Source organism: Pipistrellus kuhlii, unplaced genomic scaffold, assembly GCF_014108245.1.
Source record: "Pipistrellus kuhlii isolate mPipKuh1 unplaced genomic scaffold, mPipKuh1.p scaffold_m20_p_8, whole genome shotgun sequence".
NCBI lineage: Eukaryota > Metazoa > Chordata > Mammalia > Chiroptera > Vespertilionidae > Pipistrellus > Pipistrellus kuhlii.
This window is the reverse complement of record NW_023425584.1, coordinates 68,445,940-68,473,476: the sequence shown is the minus strand read 5'-3', so window position 1 is coordinate 68,473,476 and position 27,537 is coordinate 68,445,940. Positions and strand designations below refer to the sequence as shown.

The 27,537-nt window shown below is 46.3% G+C and overlaps 1 protein-coding gene across 3 annotated transcripts in view; it reads right to left on the bottom strand.

The window, feature by feature from the left end:
* The window catches only part of SCARA5 (scavenger receptor class A member 5), a 102,199-nt gene that overhangs the window by 60,537 nt on the left and 14,125 nt on the right, over positions 1 to 27,537 (bottom strand). For all 3 annotated transcript variants that reach the window (XM_045576481.1, XM_036424324.2, XM_036424325.2), the window contains exon 3: positions 14,972 to 15,100. In XM_045576481.1, the coding sequence (XP_045432437.1) occupies positions 14,972 to 15,100 (129 nt within the window). The remainder of the gene's footprint in view (positions 1 to 14,971; positions 15,101 to 27,537) is intronic.

Here is a 27,537-nt window from a genome sequence, read left to right as displayed (position 1 = left end):
ACTGCACTGCACACACGCCCTGGCCGGTGGCTCAGATGGTTGGAGTGTCATCCCACATACTAACGGGTTGCAGGTTCAATTCCTGGTCAAGGAACACACTTAGGTGAAGGATTTGATCCCTAATTGGGGTGTGGACAGGAGGCAACCGGTCAATATTTCTCCTTCCTATCTTTCTTTCTTTCTTTCTTTCTTTCTTTCTTTCTTTCTTTCTTTCTTTCTTTCTTTTTTTCCTTCCTTCCTTCCTTCCTTCCTTCCTTCCTTCCTTCCTTCCTTCCTTCCTTCCTTCCTTCCTTCCTTCTTCTCTCTTTCCCATTTCCTCTCTGTAAAATAAATAAATATATCCATGGGTGAGGATTACATTTTCAAAAAAAAGTGTAGCACCTATGTATGATGCCAAATGGGCACTAGACTTACCAGGGGATGATAATAATGACAATAATAAAGGACTATGTTACTGGTTTATGTAATTACTACACTATATTTTATGGTTGTTTTAGAGAGCACTCTTCCTACTTATAAAAAAAAAAAGTTTGCTGTAGAACAGAATACTGTGTTATACCAGCAGCAGCATCTCTTGATTGCATCATTTTGTTTTGTGCTTGCTTTAACTTTTTGTTGGGTACAGTAACATGTTTGTAGGCATGTAGCCTAAGAGCGATAGGCTATGCCTTATAACCTAGGAGTGTGGTGGGCTATACCATCTATTTTGTAAGTGCACTCTGTGATGTTCACTCAATGAAACAACGCATTTCTCAGACCGAATTCCCATCATCAAGTGGTGCATGACTGCACTATATTGTATGCTTGAAATCTGCTAAGATGTTACATGTTCTCACCACACACACACACACACACACACACACACACACACGGTGGTAACAATGTGATGTGATGGTTATGTTAACTGGCTTGATTGTGGTGGTCACTTTACAATGTATGCATATATCAAAGCATCACATTATATACCATAAATACATGTAAATTTTATTTGTGAATTATAAAGCTGAGGGGGGGGGAGATATAAGAAAAAACAGTTTAAAGGGAAACTTGGGGCATTTGACTGACTCCCTTTACTCCCAAATAATGCCTTTACTGCCAAAGAAGGTAGAAGTTATAAAAAAAAAACAAAACAAATTTTTAAAAAATTTAGCAAAGCTGTGAGCTTCAAGAACCAGAGGAGGCACCAGAGAGCACGTGTCTGGGTCTGAGTGACATCTGGGACCCCTGAGGAAGACAGGCCTTCCAGGAGAGCAGGAGTGTAGGGGGATCTGGAGCCTCTGAGTACAAGTTCCCATTTGGCTAGAGAGGCCCGGAAACCCCGAGCTGGACATGTCCCCTCCCTGGGCAATTCCATTTATAACTGTTGAGGCCAGAGCCGAACCTTCCCAGCGCCGGTTTATTTGTCATTGAGCCCCTCCCTTGCTGGACGCCCTTGGGGTTCTTGCCCAGCTTCTCCTTGTCTGTGGTGGGAGAGTGCTCTAGCCCCTGCCTCCAGGAGCCCCTGTTGGTAGCATCTGAGACCAGGTTGGGGCAGCACACCCAACCAGGAGAAGGAGTAAGGAAAGCCCTGCTTGCTCACCTGGGAGGGTGCCGGTGGCTCTGGGCAGTCACCCCGGTGATGTGTCATCAGGGTTACAGAAGGATACCCGTGGCTTTTTGAAAGGGCGGTTTTATTAAAACACCGAGGACATGAGAGAAAATTGACCACAGTTGTTTTCCTTTCTCCAAGTTTCCTTCCGCCCTCCCTCCCTTTGTCTGCATATCTGCTTGCATAATTGCCCTCGGACTGCACACACGCAATGTGGGCAATCTTTCTTCCCTTAACATTACTTCATAAACATCTCCCCCCGGGGCTCCACAGTTCTCACTTGGAAAGGCTGTGTAATATTCCTTTGTGTAGAATTGCCATCAGTTAGCTAAACAACCCCCTCAGGCATGACATTTATGGTTTTTTCCAGTTTTGAGTGATGGTGAAAAGTGTTGAGTTTTGTAACCAGGCCTGACTTTCTTCCTTGAGAGCAGTGGAGTAGGTTTTTTGAGATCAAAGGTATAAAGAGTTTTTATAGATGCTGAAAGGACCTGAACTTCCTCCAGGCAATCTGCTTGTTTACTCTTGCTCAGTGGCCACTGCTAATTAACGGTCAGGGGACAAGTGTTCATGGGAAGGAGACCCCTTTCCTCAACTCCTCCCAGGAAGATGCAATTTTTCCAAAACCCTGGCAGATGATGTGTCGCACAGAGGATAACCGGCCAGATCCCACGGTTATTAACTGCAGCAAGAAGGAGAAACAGCGTTTTGCAGAAGGAAATCCTCCCACAGTGAGTCTGCACAGCCAGGGTTCTGTGGCTCCCCTGTTTCCCACCTTGGCAACTGGCACCGTGGCCTCCAGCAAGTCACTTTGGGACACCTTCACAGCCTCCGCCATGTTCATGCAGGTGCTAAGTGTGCGTGTGTGTGTGTGTGTGTGTGTGTGTGTGTGTGTGTGTGGGAGGGGGATGGAGGAGGGACACGCTCCAAGGACCCTTGGTAGAGATAGGATCTCTGCAGCCAGGGTAAGGGGTGCTGGCTCCAGGCAGCCCCACTAGACAACACTGAGCTCACGTCGCTGCTCTTTTCAGAAAGAAGCCTTTGGTAATGTGGCTAATGGAAATAAATGAATATTCTAGAAAAACTGATTGTACTGTACAAAAAGCTGTTCCTAAAGTGTTAACAAAAATTCTTATTGGCAGAGTGTCTCATGGTAAAATTGCATAACATGTTATGAACCTAAAGCAGTCATAGTTTAGCACAAATAATTAAAATGTAAAAGCTATCAAGACTACATTATAAAATTTCCAAAAGTCTCCTATTAGTTAAATTAAAAAAGGGGGTGACAGTGGAAGAATATCATATAAGGAAATATATCCTGAGAATAATTTACATCTAAAAAAATTGTACTTTAGAAAATTAACCTTCATTTGAAACACTAACAGAAAGATACCCATGAAAATACACACATGGTGTCAAAACAAGCCAGAGGAAAATCATTGGGGGGAGGGAGGGGGGCGGAAAATGAAAAAGGATCCCAAGTCAAATTTATAGAAAATATCCCTTTATTAACTTTTGGTTGAGAATATGTTTGTATATTTTCAGAAAACAACTCCGAGACCATCTGGAATCCTGTAACAGAGAGGAATAGACAGAAGTGCTCCAGCCATGAAGACAGAAGAGAAACAATTCAGAAATGGAAGATGCTGACGACACCTCTCCATACCAGCAGACAGCAGCTGCGTGTTGCTGAAGGATGCCCAGCACCAAACCAGAGACGGTCAGACCTGCATTACCACTGTTTGTCCACAAACCAGATCTGAAATAGCATGGCTGACAAGTATACATAAGGAACTGTTTGACATTGAAATTGGGACTCAAAAGAACTGTTGGTCCAGAAAGGAACTCACTACAGACTGTTTCATTTACCTCTCAGCATAACCATTATGGCTTTTCTCAGTTTAGGTTCTTACAAGGGCATTTCTTAGATCACATGATCTCACACATCTAGAGGAAACGATGAACAACATAGACTGATGAACAGAAACAGACTCAGAGAAAGAGAAGCACCAAACAGACTTCCAAACCTCAGAGGGAAAGTAGGGGAGGATGGGGGTAAAGGGGAAAAGATCAACCAAAGGACTCATGTGCATGCATATGGGCCTGGCCAGTGGCCATGGACAACGGGGGGAGAGGGGGGAACACACACATATGTAGGGAGGGGTTTGGGATGGGATTGGGGGGATGAGGACAATTATGTGATACCATAATCAATAAAAAAAAATGGAAAAAAATTAAAAATACTAAAATAAATAAATAAATATTTAAAAAAGAAAGAAGCCTTTGGGAGAGACCACTCATGTCTCCTGAGCTGGAGCAGAGCCCGGGCCCACATCTCTCCTGGGGTTTCCTGATGGGGGCGGGGAGGGGCGGGAGGCTATGGATTAGGACCACACAGCAGGGTGAGGTGGGAATATAGGAAGTGCCCGACCCTGGTCCCCTATCCCAATCCCTGCATCCCTTAGATTGCTCCGTAAAGGACCTCAGGGAGTGTGGGGCTCTCACAAAGGAGCACAGGGAAGACAAAAGCCCTGGGGGCTCCTGCTGGCCATCAGGCCACACTGGGCTGCCAGCCAGAAGGGCCACTGGGGCCAAGAAGATTTGGGTTTTCCATCTCTGAGGACATTATCCTCATAAGACCATCTGCCTGGAGGTCACAATAGTGGAACTGACCGCCATCACCACGTTGAGACCCAGTGGTCATGTGTGAAGCTCTCTCGGCCTTGTCTTCCTTCTTCCCAGGCCCCTCCCATCGCATATGTGAGACATGCTTCTACGGGAGAATTATTCATTGTTTATCTGAGATCCAACTTGATCAGGGCATCCTGTTTTTTTGTTTGCTAACTGTGGCAACCCTACATAGGGGCAATTGGAAGGGTCCAGGTGCAGATGATGGAGCCTGTTGTGGTTTGCTGATGAAGTGAACATGGGAGGCAGGTGAATAAATCTGGGAGGATTCCTTGGTTCTTGGTTAACACAACTGGGTAGATCGTGGTGTCATCTATAGGAATGGAGAAAAATGGGGAAGGAAAAATCAAGAGTTCTGTTCACATGCTGATTCTGAGATGCTTATTAAATGGCCAAGTAGGGATGATACAGGTAGGTATCATATTAATGATATTTGAGCATATTAATCTGAAATCCAGGGCAAAAGTTAGAAGTGGAATGTGATGGAATTTGATGAAGGTCACCAGGAACAGAATTCAATTAAAAAAGAGAAGAAGACCAAGGACTGAACTCCTAGTCACTCATAGATTTAGAGGTGAAGCAGGTGAGGGCAGGCAGCAAAGAAGGCCAATCAACTGCTTCTCTAAATTACATCGAACTTCTCAGAATGTGGTGCCTATAGTTTGAGATTTATATAGAAACATTTATGGAGCCCCTGCTATAAGACAGGCATCGTGCAAGGCCCTTTATGTGTTATTTCACTGAGTTGTCTCAGTACCAATAAGTGATCATTATTATCCTAATTTTAATGTTTGTTTTTAAATGAGACTTAAATAATTTCCCCAGTCAGAACTTGTAAATGATCAAGCTGACATTTTGAACTCAGGTTTGCTTGGTCTCAAAATGTCTGTTCTTTTCTCTACACTGTGTTTTATAATTTATTTTTTGCATATCTGTTCTCTAGCTGGTGCAATCTAGCTGGCCAGGACCTTTCTTTAGTCCTCTTCATATCTTGCTGTGTATAACACAGTGATAGGCCTTTGGGTGGGAGCAGATCAGGCATGATGCCTACAGGATGGCTGCAGAAATTCCAAGAGTTTATGACTTCTTTCCCAAAGGGTGGAGAACAAGAGCTTATTAGTTGCTCAGCTCCAGTCCAAACTCAAAACCACCAGTAAGTAGTAAAATCTACTTGATAGCTCTGGGCATGTGCAGCAGAAGACAGGACCAGGGAGCAGAGGGAAAGGTATGGTTTGAAGATACAAAGGCTGAGCCATAAAGAGGAAGATGCAAGGTGCAGAAGAAAAAAAGAGACTAACGCTAGCATCTTTGCTTTCTTTCTTTTCTTAATAAGAAAGCTCCTTTTCTTAGCAAGATCTGGGTGCCTCTAAAGTTTCCTCCAGTCCTGGCTCCTGGGATAGAAATAGAAGCAGTTGACAAGTCTCTCTTATTTCCTGTTCAGCATGGTTAAGTGAGGGCTGGATTATAGTACGGTTGGTGGAAGTTATAGTCAGTGATAATCACCTAACAAACACCAGTATTACTTAACTGTATGCCATGGATATTGTAGGCAGTTTACATGGATGAATCAATTAAATCTCACCGTTGCCGAAACCGATTTGGCTCAGTGGATAGAGTGTTGGCCTGCGGACTGAAAGGTCCCAGGTTTGATTCCGGTCAAGGGCATGTACTTTGGTTGCGGGCACATCCCAGTAGGGGGTGTGCAAGAGGCAGCTGATCGATGATTCTTTCTAATCAATGTTTCTAACTCTCTATCCCTCTCTTTTCCTCTCTGTAAAAAATCAATAAAATATATATTTTTTAAAAATCTCGCCGCAATGCTTCGAAGTGGGGAGGGCCACCACTTCTGCTTCATAGATGAGGGCATCGAAGCTCAGGTAGGCAGCTTGAATAACTCACCCAAGGTTTGCAGTAAGTGGGCAAGCCAAGATTTGGACCCTGGCAGTCTGACAGTGCCCATTCACCTTGCCACAAAAGGTCCAACCAGCCAGGGTTGGCGATAGTTACTGTTTGCAACAGGAGTCTGGGGAAGAGAAGTCCCAGCCGTGGGACCATGGGCCAGCACTGGCAGCTCCTCTCAGCCTCAGTTTCCTCATCCCTATGCTGTAAACTCTTTTCTGATTTTTTTGATGTATATGAAAATTAATTAAAACTGTGAAGCACAGGTCAGAGGTCAAAGATAAAGGACGAATTAATGGTCAATATAAGCCTACCAGAGGGGAGGGGTTCGACAGACTTTTTCTGTAAAGGACCAGGGAGCATGTTAAGCTCTGTTAACTATGCTAAACTTTGCAGATTATATGGTGTCTGTTATAACGACTCCATGTTGCCACTGTAGCACAAAAGCAGCCATAGCAACACATAAAAGAATGAGCATGACTGTGGGCCAATAAAACTTTATTGATAAAAACATGCAGTGGCCAGATTTGGCCCTTTAGAGGAAGGATTCCAGCAGGATGTAGCTGAGATTGGTCCTCTGCCTGGTCCTAATTATTGTAACAATTGGAATGAAGACCCAGAGAGACTTATTGCCAAGTTTGCAGGTGACCTTCCCTCCCACACCCCTGCCCATTTTTCTTATCTAAGGGGTGGTTGGAGGCATTCATCAAAGTCAGAGAGATATGAAATGTCCTTTATCCCGGGCAATGGAATCTTTTGTGGAGGAGTCAAGGTGTCAAAATTCTCATCTTCCTTTTCCCTCCCACTCCCCTGGAGCTAAGGTGGGACTGGGTCACCTTTTGCTGGGAAAGCTCTGATAGCTCAGAAAGGTCCAACCAGCCAGGGTGGGAAGCAGAGGGAAAGGTAGTTTCTCAGGTGAGCGAGGTCAAGGTTGGAGGAAGAACGCTGGTGGAGGGCCCTTGAGGTGATCCCATGGGCTGACATGCCCTTAGTCATGTCCTCCTGGGAGCTGTACACGTGGCTGCATGGCTTGGAAGACTGGCTCAGGCATGTTCAGACATGTTGACACAAGGCTGAGAGGAAAAGCTAAGTGACAGATGCCCAAATCCAGATTGAAGCTGATCCAACAGGCTGCAATACTTGGCAGAAACCAGAGTGATGACATATAACTAAGAGGACTAACAAGAGCCACATTAAAGTTCAAGCAACAACAAAACCAACAAAAGCCTATTGTACTGACATAGGACGAAGGAGCTCTCACTGGGCAGCGTTTCCTTTGAAAGAGACCTGGTGCTGGGGTGGGGTGGAGAGTGGACATGATTATTAAATGACTGCATAGTATTCCATCCGTTGGATGTGGTCCCATGTATTGCTACGAGTTACCACTGGAAAGGCTCATGCAAATTTAGGTTACATCGGCATACATGGGAGTCGAGATCAAAACTGGTCACAGCCCAGCACACCCTGCCCTGGCCAGACCACACTGGCTTTACTGGGTCTCATCTCACTGATCTCTCAAACCTGGAGCTTGTTGGGTGAGGATGGGGGATGGCCACTATGTTGAGGTGTTCAGTGTAGGTCAAACATTAGCGGAGCACCTACTATGTGCAGGGCATTATGCCAGGTACTGGGAGCACACAGGGAACAAGACACAGTGCCTTCTCAGGAAAAGAGCTTTCTTTTGGACTAGAAAGGGATAAGCACATACTTGGATAATAACTTCAATATAATGTAGCAAAGGTGCAGATAGGGACAGCCACAACAGAGGTCTCCAAACCAGGATTAATGAGCCGCTGTTGGAGGAACTGGTGTTTGCAACTCACTGGAGAGCATAAGAATGAGGAGAAAGCCTTATTATGAGTGGTTCCTGCAAGGGGACCTAGAAACCTCATGTACGGGATAGTCGAGGAAGATTAGGAAAAGGCCTGTCCTTTGCAGCTGTTTTCCAAGAGGAGCACAACACCTCGTCTGTCTGGGAGAGTGGGAGGGAGGTTCTCTCCCTTGGATGGAGGTTGTACAGGGCATCCTCCGAGGCCCCTTCCAAGGCAAAGATCCTGAGTGTCATGAGCGGGACCAGCACCACAGAGCTGGCTCGCTCACTCACTCTCTCCCTGGAGGAGCTACAGTGCTGGAAACAGTGTCTGTTTCTTAACTGGGCCCTGCACTGGCACAGCAAGCACTTAATCTTCACTTAATCTTCACAACAGCCCTATGGGGTAAGTACCTTTAGGATCCCATTTGATAGAAAAGGAAACTGAGACTTTGAGAGGTTAAATAATTTGCCCCAAGATGATAGAACCATCCAGTGGCATAATACAGATTTGAATACAAAAGTTTACCTTCCTAACCTACTAGTATATTCTAAAGATAATATAGCTATTAACTTAGAATGTAAAGACACATAGAATAATAGAACTATCATTAGTCCATTGTTTTTCAGACTATGGCTTGTATCCCATTCATGAATATTGAAATAAATGTATGGGTTGTGACTTTTTAAAAGAACGAATAGAATAGAATAGAATAGAATAGAATAGAATAGAATAGAATAGAATAGGATATCATCAGCATGCATCACATGTTTAAGACTTTTTCTTGTGTGTATGTGTAAACCAGTTTCAATGAAAAATATATTTCTTAATTTAGGTCATGATAAAAAAGTTTGAGAAACGCAGTCCAACCTGCTCATTTTACAAATGAGTGTATTAAGGTTCAGACAGCAATGTGATTTCCCCTCAAGATTACAGAGTGTTAATGGATGAGCTGGGACTAAGCCCAAGTTTTTCTAACTCTCCGTTCACAATATCAAGCTTAATTGACTGCAAAGAAAGCCAAGAGAAAACGAGCAATAATACTGACAGAGGTGGTAGCACTAATACTACAATAACAACAATAACAATGGCTACTATTTTTATCGTGCTGACTGTGAAAACAGCCCAATGAGGCAGGCATACTTATTTCTCCCATTTTCAAAAAAGGAAACTCAGGTTCAGAAAGGTCAAGTAACTAGGCCAACGTCACACAGCTGGGAACAGAGGGTAGGGTGGAATTCAAACCCGGACAGGCTGACCTGAAAGTCCATGGCGTTAGTAGTGTAAGGTAATACAGGATCATGTCCGTCTTAATATTCTTCCTAAATGCTATAATGACAATACAGTATATATGATGTGTGTATTAATTAATATATGTAATTAATTACATACCTACTAGCACATACCCTTGAGTGGAGATTCTATACTTATCTGTATTTACAATGATACTTGGCTAACACTGAAATAATCATCTTTTTCCTACCAATAAGACCCCCTCCAAGGTTCCTTGTCTCTTTCATTCACTTATCCATTCACCTAAATAGCACACACTTACAGAATAACATAGAGTAGGCAGAATTTTTTTAGGTGACAAAACTGTGCATAACACCCTTTTTTGTTCCAAAAAAAGATTAAGGCAGTTTATAAGGAGACATAAAATACACTAAAAGTAACAATAGACAAAGGACGGATGAAACCGGTTTGGCTCAGTGGTAGAGCATCAGTCTGTGGACTGAAAGATCCCAGGTTCGATTCCGGTCAAGGGCATGTACCTTGGTTGTGGGCATATCCCCGGTAGGGGGTGTGCAAGAGGCAGCTGGTCGATGTTTCTCTCTCATCGAAATTTCTAGCTCTCTATCCCTCTCTCCTCCTCTCTGTAAAAAATCAATAAAATATGTTTGTTTGTTTGTTTTTAAAAAAAACAATAGACGAAGGACGAATTACTGGTCAATATAAGTCTACCAGAGGGTTTTCATGTGAATTTCCTTCGAAGTCACACATCTTACAATGGGATGCCAATGAACTACCTGTTTGCATTAATTACCTCCTTGAAAGCAAATTTTAATTACTCTCTAATTATAGTCCCAGGTCCTCCTAGTCGACATGTGTGATGGAATGAACTGTGTTCACAACAGCACCCTTAGGACAGCCCAGGATGGGATTTCACCACCTGTTTCTGACAGCGTCCCCATAAAGGCCAAGGGCCTGGTGATGGCCATTCCAAGATGCACAATGAGACCAGTGATCTGAGTACCAGTGGACATGGGCTCTGAGCGCACTGTCCTCTGGCTGTGGCGTCAGGGACACACCTGCCTGGAACAAGGTGATCCAGAACAGGGGTGCTCGGTTCAAACCGCATGTGGGCCACTTGGTGTTCAGATCTCCCCGGATGGAGCCCACCCCAAGCACTCCAGCTCTCTGGAGCCGCGCTTTCCTTTGCAGAATTTGGCCCATAGCATTGGCAACGTCACACGGCCCTAATGTGTATGTGCGCTTATAAATTTAAACACTCCCAGAGCAGGAACCACGACTATCTCATGATCCTCTTTATTCCCATGCTATAGATGGAATGTTCGCACCCCACCCAAATTCATATGTTGAAATCCTAACCCACAAGGTGATGGAATTAAGAGGTGGGGGGCGCGAGGGGGAGGGCTTTGGGAACTGATTAGGTCATGAGGGTGGAGCCTTCATTATGGGATTAGCGCCCTTATAAAGGAGACCCCCCCGAGAGACCCCTTGCCCCTTCTACCACGCAGTGGCACATCGGGAAGGTGGCTGTTTACGAACCAGGAAAGGAACCCTCACTGCTCACCAAATCTGCCAGCATCTAGACTCAGACGCCTCAGCCTCCAGAACTGTGAGAAATAAGTGTTTGCTGTTTAAGCCCCCAGTCTCTGGCAGTTTGCTATGGCAGCCCGAATGGACTGAAACCCCGGGCTTGTTTGCCCGCTAAGTCCTCACGCACAAGTGAAGCACCTTCTAAGGGTGCTGATGGTGCTGTCTAACTGCTGCTGTTAAGAAAGAACTAGCCGAAACCGGTTTGGGTCAGTAGATAGAGCATCGTCTGCAGACTGAAAGGTCCCAGGTTCGATTCCGGTCAAGGGCATGTACATTGGTTGCAGGCACATCCCCGGTGGGGGGTGTGCAGGAGGCAGCTGGTTGATGTGTTTCTCTCATCGATGTTTCTGGCTCTCTATTCCTCTCCCTTCCTCTCTGTGAAAAATCAATAAAAAATATATTTAAAAAAAAGAAAAGAAAGAAAGAACTAAACGAAGATGTCAGGGAGCCCATTTCTCTCCAAGGAACTCTCCCAGGTCCAGGTCTGTAGTCTACATTGCTGTAACACGTCCCACCAAATGAGACCCCCAGCTGTCTGCATTTCCCCTTTCTGCTGTTTCATTTCCACTCGTGGGAATTCAAGTTCCTCAATGACAAGAAAGGGGAGGAAGAGGTAGTTCCTGATGACCATCTTTTGTCACCACAGTGATGTCCCAGAATAGTCCTGGGTAAGATTGAACCTCCTTTAACCCTTGAACTCCATCAAAGAACATCTTTCCTAAAACGCTGGACTGAGCACCTCCTAACCACATGATCACCGAATCTCAGTTCTCTTGTTCGGGATGTTAGGTCCCCTATTCTGTACTGTTCAAAGATGGCTCTGGAACAGAATAAGAATATCAGCCCAGGTAATAAATAAAATGGGTTGAAGAGATAAGAAGGACAGACTGGTGTGGCCTCCTTGGTAGATGATGGACAGCTGTGGTCATAAAACCCAGTGATGGTGTGGAAATATCAGAGAAAAGATTCCCAAGAGGATGATGGTCAGGAATGAATAGTTAGATGGTGGGTAGCAAGCCCAATTGTTGAAATAGCTTGTGCAATGGCTGGATTAACCTTATGAAAGGGGAAGTTGGGATGATGCCTAAACACAAGGTACAGTGCCTTTTATTTTGAATGCTTGGAGAAAGAGGTGAATTGAGGGGAAAAAAAAAGTAAGGTTTTATAGAGTAATGGTTTTTTTGTATAATTAGATGATAATTTCATAATATTGGAAAGCAGTAAGAGCAAGCATTTGTACTGCAATCTGATATTACTGATTAGATAGTTAGACATGGCACTGGGTTTCAGGAAATAACTCTGCCAACCAGTTGTAAGATGTATGAGCTTTTTATTGACGAGAAGGTTTTGAAATCTAAGAATGGTTCAAACAGAACTCCTCCTGTCTTAGTCAGCTAGGGCTGCTAAAACAAAATACCACAGACTAGGTGGCTTCAACAACAGACATTTAGTTGTCACAGTGAAGCTGGGGAGTCTAAAATCCAGGTGTGTGATTTGTTTATTGTTGAGGGCACGCTTCCTGGCTTGCAGATGGCCCCTTCTCACTGTCTCCCCACATCCTAGATCTCTCTCTCTCTCTCTCTCTCACGACCCACCTTCATAACCTAATTACCTCCCAAAGGCCCCACCTCCAAATACTATCACACTTGAGGTTAGGGTTTCAATATATAAATTGAGGGTGGAGGTAACGCAATTCAGTGCATAGAACATCCTATTCAAGGTGACCTCAGCAGGGCACTGGAGAGCATGTCCTGCACAAGATGGGGAAACAGCCACAACAGGCTACCTGCAGGAGGCCAGGCAGGCTCTAGATTACTCTGAACCATGTATCTCCCCATCATCTTGATATTTTCTAAAAGGAAGCATCCCTGGAGGTCTTCAATCAGGGTAATCTGAAAAAACTAAGGTCAGGCAGGACCTCCTTGAAAACTCCCAGACTTGTCCACTGCATTCCGAAGTGAGGAAACAGCTGGTGACTATTTCTTTCATTGGTCACCCTCACCATATCTTTCCCAGAGGCCAACATGATTTCCCAGACAAGAACCTGGACAAGTGACAGTGGGTATGCCATGGAGCCAAGAGATAAAGTATGATGCTTTGTTTCATCAGATCACTTCCAATCCAACCAAAATTTTTATTCCACACAGGCAATTTGGTACCCAGAAACTTTAGATTAAAGGTGATAAAGATCAAAATTCTCCCTTGCCTTCCACATAGAACAACCAAGGAAGCGTGGCAATGTTTTCATTAGAATCAGAAACCATGTTCCTCCCTCCTTTCTGAAACTTCCAGATGTTATCATCATAAATCCCATTCAAATGCCAAGCCAGGAGAAAAGTCTTCCTTTGTCATTATGGACAGCACACTTGTTTGAATGGGAATCTGTCTCTTTATAAAACTCACCCGTTGGTCTCTCTCTTTCTACTTTCAGAGGCCACATAGAATATATCTGCTCTTTTCAACATGGCTGCTCTTCAGACACCAGAAAAGAAGTTCATCCCCCTGCAAGTCTTCTCTTTCCAAGAGAGGGCGGCCTTCCAGGCCCTCTGTGCATCCAGAGACCTGCCCCTGGGTTCCTGCCAGCCTGACTCTCTCCTTTAGACCCATTCCTTAAAAGTCCCCATTCTCCAGATAAGTTGTAACACCGTAGCCTAGATTTCCTGCTGGGCTGAAACACTTTCCAAAAATTGTGGGAATTTGTTATGGCTGTGGCTGCTAAGCCCACAAAACCCAGATCCCAATCTCTCACTGGAACAGCCCAAGAACATGTTCAAATCATCCTCTGACTGAACATATCATCCCTGAGATGAATCACCAGTTTCCCTCATTGTTGCTGTTGGCTGTTCTCCAGGCCAACGTTTGATGGGCCAGACACCACCCCTAAGGAAGCCCTTTGCCCCGAGTGTGGGAACCTGAGGGCAAAGGCAGCCTTGAACATCCCATCCCAGGGCCCAGGTGACTACTTTCACTTGACACAAAGCGAGACCAGACTAGCTAAGCATCTGCCTCAGGATTGCTAGCAAAGGGTCATCTGCAAGGGCTTAACCTCCAGATTCCTTCACTAGAATTAACCCGAGGACCCACCCTCAGCACTACAAGCCAGCTCTGCCTGCCAGCAGCCTGCTCTGGCCAATCCCTCACCCACCACACCCACGCTTCCACTGGGTGTGCTTTCTCCTGATTACCACAGCACTTGTTGTGTCAACACACAGTCCCCATCATAGTCCCTATTGCAGGGCTCTATCTGTGTGTCCCTGCTTCATCCCTGAGACTGGGAGTTCCTTAGCCCCTGGGTCTTAATTATCTGTGTCTGCAATCCTAGCATGGAACCTGGCACGAAGTAGGCACTCACGTAGGATGAGAGATCGAAATAAACTGATGCTTTGTCTCACTTTGTCATGCCTGCTCTATCTCCAGTGAGAAAGGTGGGCATTGAGCATGCTTCCCTTTGGGTGGGAGTCAGCCTATATTCCTTCACTGTCTCCCTCGTGGTGGAATGACAGTGGGTGGTGAACGGGGAAGCTAAAAGCATGGGGTCCTCCATTTGATCCCTTCCTGTGTCTATACTCTTCTCCTTCCTGATTAGAGAACGTGCTCCAAACTTTAGCCATTGCCACCAACCTGTCTCACAGACAGGAATGTGGAGAAGAGCCCAACGAATGGGGGAGACCCATCCCAACCCATGAATAGCAAAAAGGCAGCACACTGACCCTGTCCCTGATTAGGTTGAGCAGCAAAGTCTCTCTTGACTGTTTTCATCACACTCTAGGACAAGGGGCCCAGCCTGCTCTGTGCGAACCACAGTGCAGAGTCCAGAGAGGCCCGGACTAATGCACAACGTCACACGATGATTCGTGGCAAGTCAGACAGCTCTCTGAGCAACCAGGTCTCTGTTCCTGGGCTCAGAGCTTTCCCAAGCTCACACAGTCCCCGCCAACAACTCATCCCCAATGAAGCAGGCAATGCTGCTGACAGTGGTACCAGCTTACTCCTCCATGGTTTCCATGGTGAGAAGGGCAGTGTGTAGGCTCACAACTGTGGCATTCAAGAGTGGAGGCTCCAGCTCTCCAGTTCCTCTCTCTCTCACGTCCCACACAGCTCCTTCTACATCCTTCAAGGCCAGGACAGAAAAGGGTGCTCTTACCAGCTAAGATGAAGATTCCCACGAGAATCAGGAACACCAGCAGGTAGAGCCCGAGGACAGCATGCTTCAGGGCCGACAGGGAGCCCAGCTGGGTGCAGCAGCCACCTGCCCGTCGCTTGTGGCATGGACCTAGACAATAAGGTAAGGAGAGGAGGAAAAGAAAAAAGACACATGAGAACCTCGTAAGCTTTTTCTCTCCTCAGTCTCGTCTCTCCGTGGGGCGCGCAGATGTTCCTGTGGAGAAGCCTCGCACATCTGTAATGCATCTGTAACCATGAGGAGCTTTTCAGAACCATGACAAGCTTTCGGCTCCCAGCTCCCCTCCCACCCCCTGTGCTCTTATAAAATGATTTTTATTACAGCCTGCATTCAATATTATTTTGTATTAGTTGCAGGTGTGCATCATCGTGGTCAACTGTGCACTTCCCATAATGCTCCCCTCATGTTCCCAGTTGGCACCGTATATGGTTATGACAATATTATTGACTGTATTTCCTGTAAAGTATGCTGAGCTTCACATCCCCATGCCTATTTTGTAACTACCAAGTTGTATGTCTTAATCCCTTCACCTTTTTCACCCAGTCCTTCAACATCTCTCCTCTCTGGTGACCATGAGCCATTCCTCTGTGTCTATGAGTCTGCTTCAATTTGGTTTGTTCCCTGATTTTGTCCTTTAGGTTCCACATATAAGTGAAATCATAGGGCCACTCCCTGAGCTCTTGAACATGTCAGATAAGCATGTCCTCTGCTCATGTGCCCACAAATCCCACTTCCTAGAGCCAGACCTAGCAGCAGAGAAAGCTCCAATAGGCTGGAGTCCGTGTCCTTTACATGACATTGTCCCATGCGATCTGGAGGATATGGAGAGAATTTAAAAACAGGGTTGCAAACTTCAACCTTGACAGTGGCTGGGAAGGGATGGAAATGAGCCAAGTAGGCCAGGTGGGCCCGGGAAATCCGACGGCGCATGCCTGGTGTGGAAGAGGTTTCGGTGTAAGAATGAAGGCTGACGGTTTCCAGATTTTCAAGACAAGTCAGAAGTCATTTAGAGAAAGCGTCCTGTTTTTAAGTGTGAACAACTCATTTAAAACAACAACAAATGAGACAAAAAGTATAAAACACCAGGGAGTATAAACCAAACACATTAGCATGCTGGATCTGACTGCCGGTTTGCAACCTTGAGTTTAGATTTACAGGAAAACGTAATAACTTCATCCTGTGAAGCTACCCAAGGCTCATCAGCTTCTGGCACAAATGGAACAGCATCATATCAGTGCTCTACTGGACCTTATGCATTTAGTCCAACCCCTTAAATAATAACACAAATAGAGGATGTCGAATGTTTGTGGTAAACAGAATACTCTGACTTCTGGTCTTGTTCAGCTGGACTTCTCCTTTGAGTCACTTCTCTGATTGCTATGCAGAGGCCAGGATGCTCAGTAACCTTTGCCCGCTAACCTTCAACTGACTGTGGAAAGGAAGGGATGCTCACCCGCCTTGATCCCCGGCAGGGCATGTAAAGAAGCATTGGAGGGCGTTTTTCAAAACATGCATGCCCTATCACGCTTCTTCTCAAATTTAGCACCTGGTGTGGGTGGTGTCTGGAGGACGGTGTGGAGCAGAGAAAGGTTGACAACCAGATGTTGAAATAATTGATATTCAGGAGATGTTTTAAAAGGTGGTGTGAGGTTTATAAATCCTTGGTGACTCTGGGTTTGCAAGGGCAGTATGTGGGGACTACTTATTACCTCTTAGCACCTCTGTGGCCTCCAGAGGTTGGAGGGGAAATGTTGGTGACTAATTTGGGGCCCTGTCTCCCCAGAACTATTGTTAGGTGAGGAACATTTTCTCATTCATTTAACCCATTTTATTGAAAGCACTGCTGTTATAACAGCTGAGTAGACAATGATCGCATGATGTTTCCATAAAACATTGGGTACAATTTGGAACCAGTTGTCAAGCAATACAAATTCTTGTCAACCCTTAAATATTGGCAGTTTTTGAAAAGTTAACCTGATTTTCCACTAAGACTGGCACAGAGTACAGCTTTCTAACTTGTCCTAAATCTTCATTTCCAGAATTTTTCATCCCTTTTCATGCACTAGGATCTATAACTTGTTTTACTCCTAAATATGTGGGCTCCTTGTATCATTCTCTCTCTCTCTCTCTCTCTCTCTCTCTCTCTCTCTCTCTCTCTCGTGAGAGTTGCTGGCTGTCTGGTTGCAACATATTAAAGTCTGTTTCCTTTGAGAGTTAGAATGGTGGGCATAGTATTGAATATTATACAAATACTAGAGACCTGCAGGGATCGTGCCAAAATAGGCTCTCCAACATCCCCTGAGGGCTGCCAGATTGTGAGAGAGTGCAAGCCAGGCCAAGGGTCCCCACTGGTACACGGGGCTGGGGAGGAACGGTGGGAAGGCTCCAGGGCATGTCCAGCCTATCTCATTCAGTCCCGATCGGCTGTACCTCGGCAGCAAGCTAACTATACCAGTCAGAGCGTCTACTCCCTGGTGGTCATTGCGCATCATAGTGTCAGGTCAAACGGTAAACAGTTGGACATTTAGCATATTAGGCTTTTATTATATAGGATGAGTTATCATGAAGGCTGGTCCTGCTCTCCTGCTCTAAGCCCAGCTTCCTCTTTAGATGATGATGAGAATGATGGCAGAGAACTGCTAGGATGGGTCAGAAGATACCCTAGCTGAAATGTATTATTCATATACTTATCCCAACCACTATGGGCTTCTCCACTCATTTGCTTTCTTTGACCTCTTCTTATTTCCTTTGGAGGTTTAATTAAGTTAAACTATATTCTGTTAACTGTTTCAGTTATGGCAGAATCTTGTTTTTCTGGTTCATTATAATAAGAATTTATTCTCTCTCTCAAAAAAAAAGTTGATGTATTTTTTACATGCAATGTTTTTATTGAGACAGAGGCACTCTAATTTGCCTGAACTTGAGACAGTCATCCAATAAACTGAATGTTAATTCAGTTAAGGGTTAAATGCAAACCATATACAATACATTCACAGCTTGACTACATCACAATTTATAAAGTGCCAGATTAGTGCTAATTGTCATTCAGCTTGAAATTTTTCACCAAAAAGTAAGGCCCTCTTCATTCCTTTAGGAATGAAAACATTTTCCTAAGCCAATCAGTCACAAGGGCAAGGACTGTTTTTTCCCCCTTTAATCCCACGTATTAGAATACCATCCTTTTATTTAAAGTCTGTCAGAACAGGAAGAGGAAAATCACACCGCCAACAATGCTAACTTGAACCTTGCCTTTGAGCTCTGCACTTGCGTTGCTAGCTCACTGTAAGGAGGTGGGGGGGAGGGGCGAAACGCAGGCGCAATGGCCTGGCTCCATTTCATTCCCATCAAAAAAGAGGACTTCCCTTCCCCACTCCCTGAATCTTCAATTTAATACAATAGAAAGCACCCTCTGGTGACAGATCCATTCGTCAACTAACACACACCAACCACTCAGACCTTCCTGAAAGCGCTTTGTTCTTTTAGCAAGACTCGCTTACATTCTATATTAAACAAAAATCCATTTTCAATAGAACATAATTAGGGTTTCAAATGGAGATTTTCCACAACTCGTTAGACGAGCAGAACATAAAGGGTTCTGGCAAGATAGCTAGAGAATATGGCTGTATGGGAAAGACAAGCTACTAAGTCTGCCCAAAACACATGTATTGACTTTTTAATTTAACATGGCAGGCAGCATGTTAGCTGGGTAAGCCATTCAAATTATTTAAGCCGAGTGGAAGATTAAAAACACTCCGAAATAATACAATCGGTAAAACCAGAGCAAAAAGCATACTCACTCATTTTTTAAACAAAAACAAAAACAAAAGTAAAAGAAATGAGCCATCAAGCTGTGAATAAACATCTAGGAACCTGAAATGCCTATTGCTAAGTGAAAGAAGCCAATTTGCAAAGGCCAGATCCTGTTGGAGTCCAGCTGTATGACATCCTGGAAAAGGCAAAACTATGGAGACAGTGATAAGAGAGTGGCTGCCAGGGCTTGGGAGCAGGGAAGGCTGAACAGGTGGAGCACAGAGGACGTCTTAGTCCAGGGAAACTATTCTGTATGAGACGCTAATAATGCACACGTCACTGTACATTTGTGCAAACCCACAGAATGTCCGACACCATGAGTAGATCCTTATGTAAACTATGGACTTTGGGTGAGAATAACATGTCAATGCAGGTTCATACACTGTAACCACTGTGCTAAAAGATGCTGATAGTTGGGGAGGCTGTGCCTGTGTGGGGTATATGGGAACTTCCTGTACTTTTTACTAATTTGGATGTAAACATGAAACTGCTCTAAAAATCAAGTGTATATATATATATATATATATATATATATATACTCTCTCAAGTATATATATACTTGATTCTAATGATCTAACAAGCATTTATTGAACACCCACCACCTAGTCCCCTACAGTGGAAGGCAGCCTTCAAGGGCTCTGGATGACCCCTGACCCCTGTGTCGTCTCCTTCTGCATCATACCAGGACTGGTTTGTGTGACCCATGGACACAAACAATGGTACCGGTAGTAGAAGCGATGGTGGGTTGCTTCTGAGATTAGACAAAAGACACGGCAACTTCCTTTTTGCTTACTCTTTCTCTTTCTTGGAACAATTATTTGGAGGGAGGCCAGCCACTCTGCTATGAACACCCTGAGGAGAGGCTACATGATAAGGAACAAAGGCCTTCGGCCAACAGCCATGCGAGTGAGCCTGGAAGCAGACACCGCAGCCAAATCAAGCCTTCGGATGGCTCCGCCCTGGCCGAACTCTTGACAGCAGTCCCATGAGAGATGCTGAGCCAGAATTACCTGCCTAAGCTGCTCCCAGACTCCTGCCAGATTGCATTACACATAAATAGGTTTCCAAGCAAAATTCTGATGTGAAAAATTAAACAAAATCGTGACTTTCCTTACACACCCATGGATTCCTCAGAAACTGGGTGAGGGGATACATTTTTGTTGTTTGAAGCCTCTTGGTCATTTGTTATTCAGCAATTGATAGCCAATACAATTATGTTAGACGTTAGGAAATGCAAAGATAGCAAGTCACATGCAGAACAAACTTTGCTCGTTTGCAAATTCCCAGTGCCCAGGCTAGTGCCTCGCACATAGTAGGCACTCAGGAAATATTTGTTGAACAAGAAATTAAAATATGGCCACCGTCCTTTGGGTGCTCACAGCTGAGGGGAAGAAGACATGTGAACAGGTAACTATTAGGTGTGAAGGGTGTATGTGTTTAAGAGAGATATGGCACAAGCCATGTGGCATTTCATTCTGTGCTGGGAGGTGGTCCCGGAGCCTGCACAGGGGATTCCGCAGCTCGGCAGGGCACTGAAGGACAGGCCTCTCTCAATGGGCTAAACCCACGAGCCTTCCTCACCAGCTTTATCGCTGCTGGGCAGCGATCTATGGGAAAACTGTGACTTTAAGAAGAACACTATCCCCGAAACCGGTTTGGCTCAGTTGATAGAGCATCAGCCTGCAGACTGAGGGGTCCCAGGTTCGATTCCGGTCAGGGGCATGTACCTTGGTTGCGGGCACATCCCCGGTGGCGGGTGTGCAAGATGATTCTCTCTCATCGATGTTTCTAACTCTCTATCCCTCTCCCTTCCTTCCTCTCTGTAAAAAAATCAATAAAATATATTTTTTAAAAAATTAGAAGAAAACTATCTTCCTCCATGTGGGAAACATTCTGTAGAAAACACCAAACAAGGCTGCTAGCTATTAAACATAGCTGTCTGTGGACACGGTCGCACAAGAGAGCAGATCGAGGGAGAAAATGGCACAGAAAGACAAAACAGAAACAAAGACAAACGCCACCAAGACGTAGGGGGGCCAAGGGGGAGGCGTTTCCACCTGCAGCGGCCTCCAGAAATGCTGGTGGCATCACAGGAGGTCAGAACGCCAAGAGAAGGGGGCTCGGGAGGCCTGCAGAGGGTACGTCAGTGGCTCCAAGCGAGTAAATGGAAACTAAAAAAAAAAAAAGCAAAATGACTTGCAGAACAAGCCCCATCGCCCCTGGGCGATGTTTATCTCAGCGCGGAGCACATGCGTCCTGACGGGCGGGCAGCTGTCAGAGAGCACCCATCCACATCTGGCCTGTGTGCTCTTTCCACAGCTTCGCATCCCTGGGCTATGACTCCCTTTGTCACTCCACATTTTTTAAAACTTGAATTTATTTGGGAAGGCAACTTGATAGCATCCTCGTAAGTGGAAACAGTATCTTCCTATTACCCATGAAAATAAATACCTAACCACTAAAATAACAAATTTACACCCATGCGTCACTTCACATCCTCTTGAGGACCCGCTGTGTTGTGTGTAGCGAGAAACACTTTCGAACGCGGACTTCAGGGAGGGTCAAGAAATCACAGCTCAGTGACAGCTTGCAAGAAAAAAACGTTGATGTTCTCCTCCAAGGAGATTTTATTTATAGAGAAGCAACACCAAACTTTTCAGATGCTCAAGACTTAGAAGATGCTAAGGGTAGAAGGTAACACATGAGGGATGAAGTCCCATGGAAAAGAACCTCGCCAGAGGACCTGGGACACACCTCTAGCTGTAACTTCCTTATTCACTAGTGTCTGTTCACATCTCCCTCTGCCCTGTGTGTCTGAAAGGTCCTCTGGGGCTGGGTGTGTCTCACTAATCTCTCTCACCCCATCCACCAGCACCCAGCGGAACCGCAATAACGTTCTTTGCAAGGACAAAGACATGTGCAAGGCATTTATTCTTGCTGCGAAGATCATCTCTTACATTTGTCTTACGCAAATAGCTGACACATTTTTTTTTGTTGGTTGTAAAATCATTTTTTGTGTGTGTGTGTGCAAAATGTTGGTCTGAGAAAAGTAAATAAAATCTTGGCTTTGCGTGCTCACCAATGACTTCGGATTGGCACTTGTTGCCCAGATAGGTAAACAGTGAGAGCAAGCCCTTGGGATTGAACCGGCATTTTAATCCTGGCTGCAAAGCATCAGCATACATTGGAACGTCTTAGACATCCTGAGGCCTGCGCCCTAGCCCTGGACGTTCTGATTTTGATTCGATGATGAAATCACACTTTGATGGCACAGAGGTACACAGTTTGTGGCGTAAGGCATTTGTCATATCGACAGAGAAGGCGAGGACACATTCTTGGAAAAAAATCGATGACACGTCTGGCTGTTATCAGAGCCTGGTTTATTTTTTAAAATGTTGATCTCTTTTTAACAAGATACATTCAAAATGGAGTTGTCTCAAACTATTTTATTATCCCCAGAGGCTAACATGGCAAAGGGTTCCTTTTAATCATGGGAACAAGAGTACTCCCTAAAGAGCTTTTGCTCAGATGTTGTCTGCGGAGGGTGGGGAGGTGCTTGGGAGCCAGGAGTAAAGATCAGAAAAGGAAAGTTTATCTGAAAACCACTCAGGCCTAGACAGCTGAGCTGAGGAGGAGTCAGGAGATGCCCTACCCCCAGTGCCAATGCCACAGTAATGTGGGAGCCTCAGAAACTCTGCGCCTGGTTTCCCTCACACTCCCACAGGGGAACTAGCACGGGTTTGGGGCTCTGTGCAGGTACAGTCAAAGCCTGCCTCTGTCACACACGGACAACTGTGAGACCACGAGCGACCGACCCCCTTCGTTAATTTAGCGCTTCCTTTTTTTTTTTTTTTTTAATATATTTTATTGATTTTGTACAGAGAGGAAGGGAGAGAGATAGAGAGTTAGAAACATCGATGAGAGAGAGTCATCGATCAGCTGCCTCTTGCACACCCCCTACTGGGAATATGCCCGCAACCAAGGTACATGCCCTTGACCGGAATCGAACCCGGGACCTTTCAGTCTCCAAGCCGACGCTCTATCCATTGAGCCAAACCGGTTTCGGCGAATTTAGCGCTTCCTTGACACACTAACTTTTCAAGTTCTTAATCTGTTCGAGTTTTATTTTTCCTCCATTCAAAAAAACAAAAACAAAACAATAACCAACTCACAAACTATATCTGAGTGGGTATTTGCTTATTTCCAATGAACCTGGGTCTACACAGCTTAGAAAACAGGATTCAATGATTCAATTGTCACCTAATGGGGTTTTACCGAGAACAGTCATTTTCTCTTTGTTCTCTTTGATTCCACAGCTGGTAAACAGCAGGTGGAGATAAGACTTTGGGTCTGGAAGGGACCACAGAGCTCCTCTCATCCAAGGATCTTCTTAAAACCCTCAAGGCTGACTATACCACCCTCACTCTGGTTACTCACCACTCACATTGTCCCTTGTCTTAACGCAGCCCCAAGTAACCTCTGCCTCCAGGCTGCCCTCCCTTTCTGGTTTTAATGGGGACCTCTGTTTACTTTCCCTCAGCAAAGGGAAGAGGAGGGAGGGAGACCGGGACACTGCAGAGGGCCGCCACCCACTTGCAGTTTCATCGGAACTGAAGGTGGGAGGGTCCCAAACCACCCACTGGGGTTACATCCAACACCGGTCATCTCTGCCTTGTTGGACCGTAGACTTGAGTCCTCCAGGCAGACGGCCCCTGTGAGGGCACCAGACGAAGGAGACCACTGTCTTCTGCAAAATGGGGTGCGCCTGAGCCTTCCACATCCAGTTCTGAGAAAGGAAGAGGGGATGGGAGGAGGGATGGCCAGAGCTTATTCATCTTAGATGTTATGATGACCCAGAACAGTTTCTCCTGGTCTTCCTAGAGACATCTTGCAACTTTACAACTTTCCTGCAATATTTGTTATTTTTCTCAACCCCTATTGGTTTCCCAAGTTACTCTGCATAAAAAATAAATAAATAAATAAATAAATAAATAAATAAATAAATAAGGAAAACAATCAAGGGCTTGTGAGTTTGTTTTCTGCAGGAGGACAGAGGAGGAGAAGGGAGTCTGGGTGGTCTGCAGATCACGGTGCAGCTGAGGCTGAGGGGTGGAGAGAAAGCCAGGTGGGGGGGAGACGGGGGCAGTCAAGGTGAGCTGGAGTTGCTGTCACCTGGAAAGAAGGGGGGAGCCAGGGTGTCCTCAGGAAGAAGAAGCTGTCCTGGGGCTGGCAGGAGATGCCCACACTTGCCCAACATGGGCAGTGCATGCATTGGAGGAAAAGCTGTCTTCGTGCAGAGGGACTCAGATAACAGCAGGCTAAGGGCTCTGCCTACATTCAGGACAAAAGACCCACCTTCTGCAGGGCGGCCCTGGATCCCTCCGAAAAAGACTCCCCATTCCTCTCCTGGCTCCTTGTCAGAGGAAATAAATCATTCAGAGACGTGTTTGCAGTGTGGCAGCCAGGGCTCAGCTATTTTATTTCCATCTTTAGACCCTACTCTTTCCAAACCGCTGGTGCCACCTCCTCGCCCTCTCCCCGTGAGCCCGGTTTGATGAATTGGTCTGCCCTCAGGAGGAATGGATACCTTAAATACCCCCGGTCTCACTCCCCCAACGTCTACCACCAACTGAGCTGGAAGAGCCATGTGAGTATCTGGTTTTGAAGACAGGGCGTCTAAGGTCCCAACCTGTGCCAACTGTGTGGGAACAAACTGCACGTGTCCCTGAAGCCTGCAGGCTCAGAAGCCCCAGTGTGGTGGCCTGTGCACAGAAGGCAGAGCAGACTGAGCCACAGGAGGAATTTCGGTGGATCTAATGAAAGACGATGGACCTCTATCACCTGGTAAGGCCTGGCGCCAACAGTTACCAGGTATGGAGCTTTGTTGAAAAGTTATAGCAATGGCGGCATAGCGAATAATGTGAATGGAACTGCACCAGTAAATCAACAAAAAAACAACAACACAGATTTGTTGAGTCAGCTCCCAGAAGGCAGGGTCTGTGACTCATCTCTGGAGCCCACAGGTCCTGGCATGTAGCAGATGCTCAATTAAATCTGTTGGCTGTTTGCAGGTAAATGAGACGAATAACTAGACACAGACTTCGTAGGAGGGCCATTCGCAGAAGGTGGCCTTGAGCCTGTAAACACCCTCCCGGTGAGGATCCCCAACATAAATCCACATGCTTAAGTCAACTCCCCTGGAGAGGCTGGAAATGCTTAGAACGCTTATGCCATTACATTTCCGTTTTAATGGAGGCCAGGGCTGAGGGTGCATTCCCGTAGTTGGGAGAGTATCCCGAGGCCTTCGAGACCTCGGAGAAGAAGATGCTGACATAAAACTCCCCGGGGAGGGGGCAACGTCACGCTCATTTTTATTCGAGGGCAAGCTCTGCCATCACTTTCACTCGGAGACACTTTTAAGAGGGGATCCTCTGTGAAGCAGCATTCGGGGAGAGCGGGCACACACCTTCGAACGGGGAGGTGCGGCTTCCACTGGGGAAGCGTGTCCTCAGTTTCCCCTTGTCCTCGTTAGACCTCTTCAGTCTGATGCTCCTGATCTGATTGCTGCCGTCTGCCCGCTTCGAGTTTCCAGTCGGTCCTATCTTCCTAGTCCCTCCTCCATCCGTCAGGTTCCCTGTGCTCCCTCCTACCGACCCCCTCCCCTTTCTGTAGAGGACAGAAGCTCTAACTCTCTGCGAGGCGTCAGGAGAGGAGGCGAGCAGCCAGCCCCTCCCTGCAGCCCTCAAGGGGAGTAATGTATTTATGTTATTAAAGTACAGCTGGCATACAGAACCATATTAGCTTCAGGTGCACAACCTAATGGTGTTACATTTGTATGCCTTACAATGTGACCACCGCCCAAAGGCGAGTGACCATCCCAACAGGACTTCCTAAAGGTCTGCCTGCTGTGAACCCCTTAGTCAGTGGTTGGCAAACTCATTAGTCAACAGAGCCAAATATCAACAGTACAACGATTAAACTTTCTTTTGAGAGCCAACTTTTTTTTATCCACGAGCTAGACCAGTTAGGGCTGAGAGCCAACTTTTTTTAAACTTAAACTTCTTCTAACACCACGTCTTCAAAACAGACTCGCCCAGGCCGTGGTATTTTGTGGAAGAGCCACACTCAAGGGGCCAAAGAGCCGCATGTGGCTCTCAAGCCGCAGTTTGCCCACCACGGCCTTAGGCTGTCCTGGCTTGCACGCACTGTGTCTCAAGCCAGACAGCGGAAAGAGAGATGGTGCCCCAGAGCGAGCAGGCTTTGGCATGCCGTGCAGAAGGCTGGCACCATCATAGGCACCTCAGCTCTGTGGCTGGGTTTTCCTGGTCACTGGCAACCAGGTGTTCGGGGTGGGGAGCCAGGCCAGCGTGGCTCAATGAAGGGGAGCCATGTCTTATCATCATTTCTGTTATTATCACTGCCAACAGACCCAGCCGCCCCTCCCACCACCTCCGCCGGCCTCCTGGCCTCACTAGGGCCGGACCTGCGCATGGACATTAGACTTGAGGCCGGAGCCCCACAGGTGGTGGCGCAGGGTCGCTGGTGGGCAGAGCATTTCTCTGCCTTGAGGTTAGTGTTGCCAGCTTCTCCCAGGAGCCACGTTAGACCCTGTCATAGCGCTCCTCCCCAAACCTAGCTGTGTTTATAGCTATTTCCTGCCAGCGGCACCTCACAATAATTCGTTCCGTCTGTCCCCTGCCTTTCAGTCATTTATTCCCACAGCCCCACCCGAACTTTATCATCCGCCAGAACATCTCCACCCCTGAAACCCTAAACTCCAAGAATCCGTTCTCATAGCCCCTCAAGGTCACCAGGGACTCCAGGCCTGGCGCCGAGGAGCGAGTGAGAGCTGTGCGGAGGGGTGGGGTTTAAGGACCAGGCAGCTGTGGCTTTGAATCCAGGCTGTGCCTCTGACTATGGAGGTGACCTTGGGCAATTTACTTCACCTAAGACTTCATCTTCTCATGGACAAACTGGGAACAATCTATATACATAAAAGCCAAGTGACTAGAACAACAGAATGACCAGAATGACCAGATCGACTGGTAGCTATGATGCACACTGTGGCCTCAACCACCTTCGGCCCCTCACCCCTGCAGACCCACCCTCTATTGGCCCCTCCACCCAGATCGGGGGCAGGGCCAGCTGGGCAATTGCCCGTGTCCCCTCCCCCTGGCCAGCCCCACCCCGATCAGCCCCCCCACATCTTAATCAGTGGCAGGGCCAGCTGGCCAAGTGCCTGCGGCCCCTCCCCTTGGCTGGCCCCACCCCAATAGCTCCCCCAACCCATGCATAAATTCATGCACCTGGCCTCTAGTAATGTATACTGAGGTTTGATGGGAAAATTTTATTGAATCGATGAGCACAGTGTTTGCTGTCAATTTTTAAATATGTATTTTTATTGATTTCTGAGAAAGGAGGGGAGAGGGAGAAATAGAAACATTAATGATAAGGGAGTCATTCTGGCCACATGCTCAATTAAGGGGAGCCATTATTTTTATCGCTTCTATTTAATCACTTTTAATGGACCCAGCCCCTCCTCCCACCACTTCCGCTGGCCTCCTTGCCTCACAAGAGCCAAGTGAACTCCAGAGCTCCTGCTGCTGTAAGACAGCCTCCCTCCCCAGCCCCCTGGCCACATACCACTTCAGAAAGGAGTGGGGACTAGGACTCCGTATGCTTCTCACAAGACCCCTATCACAAACTCAGCCTTACCA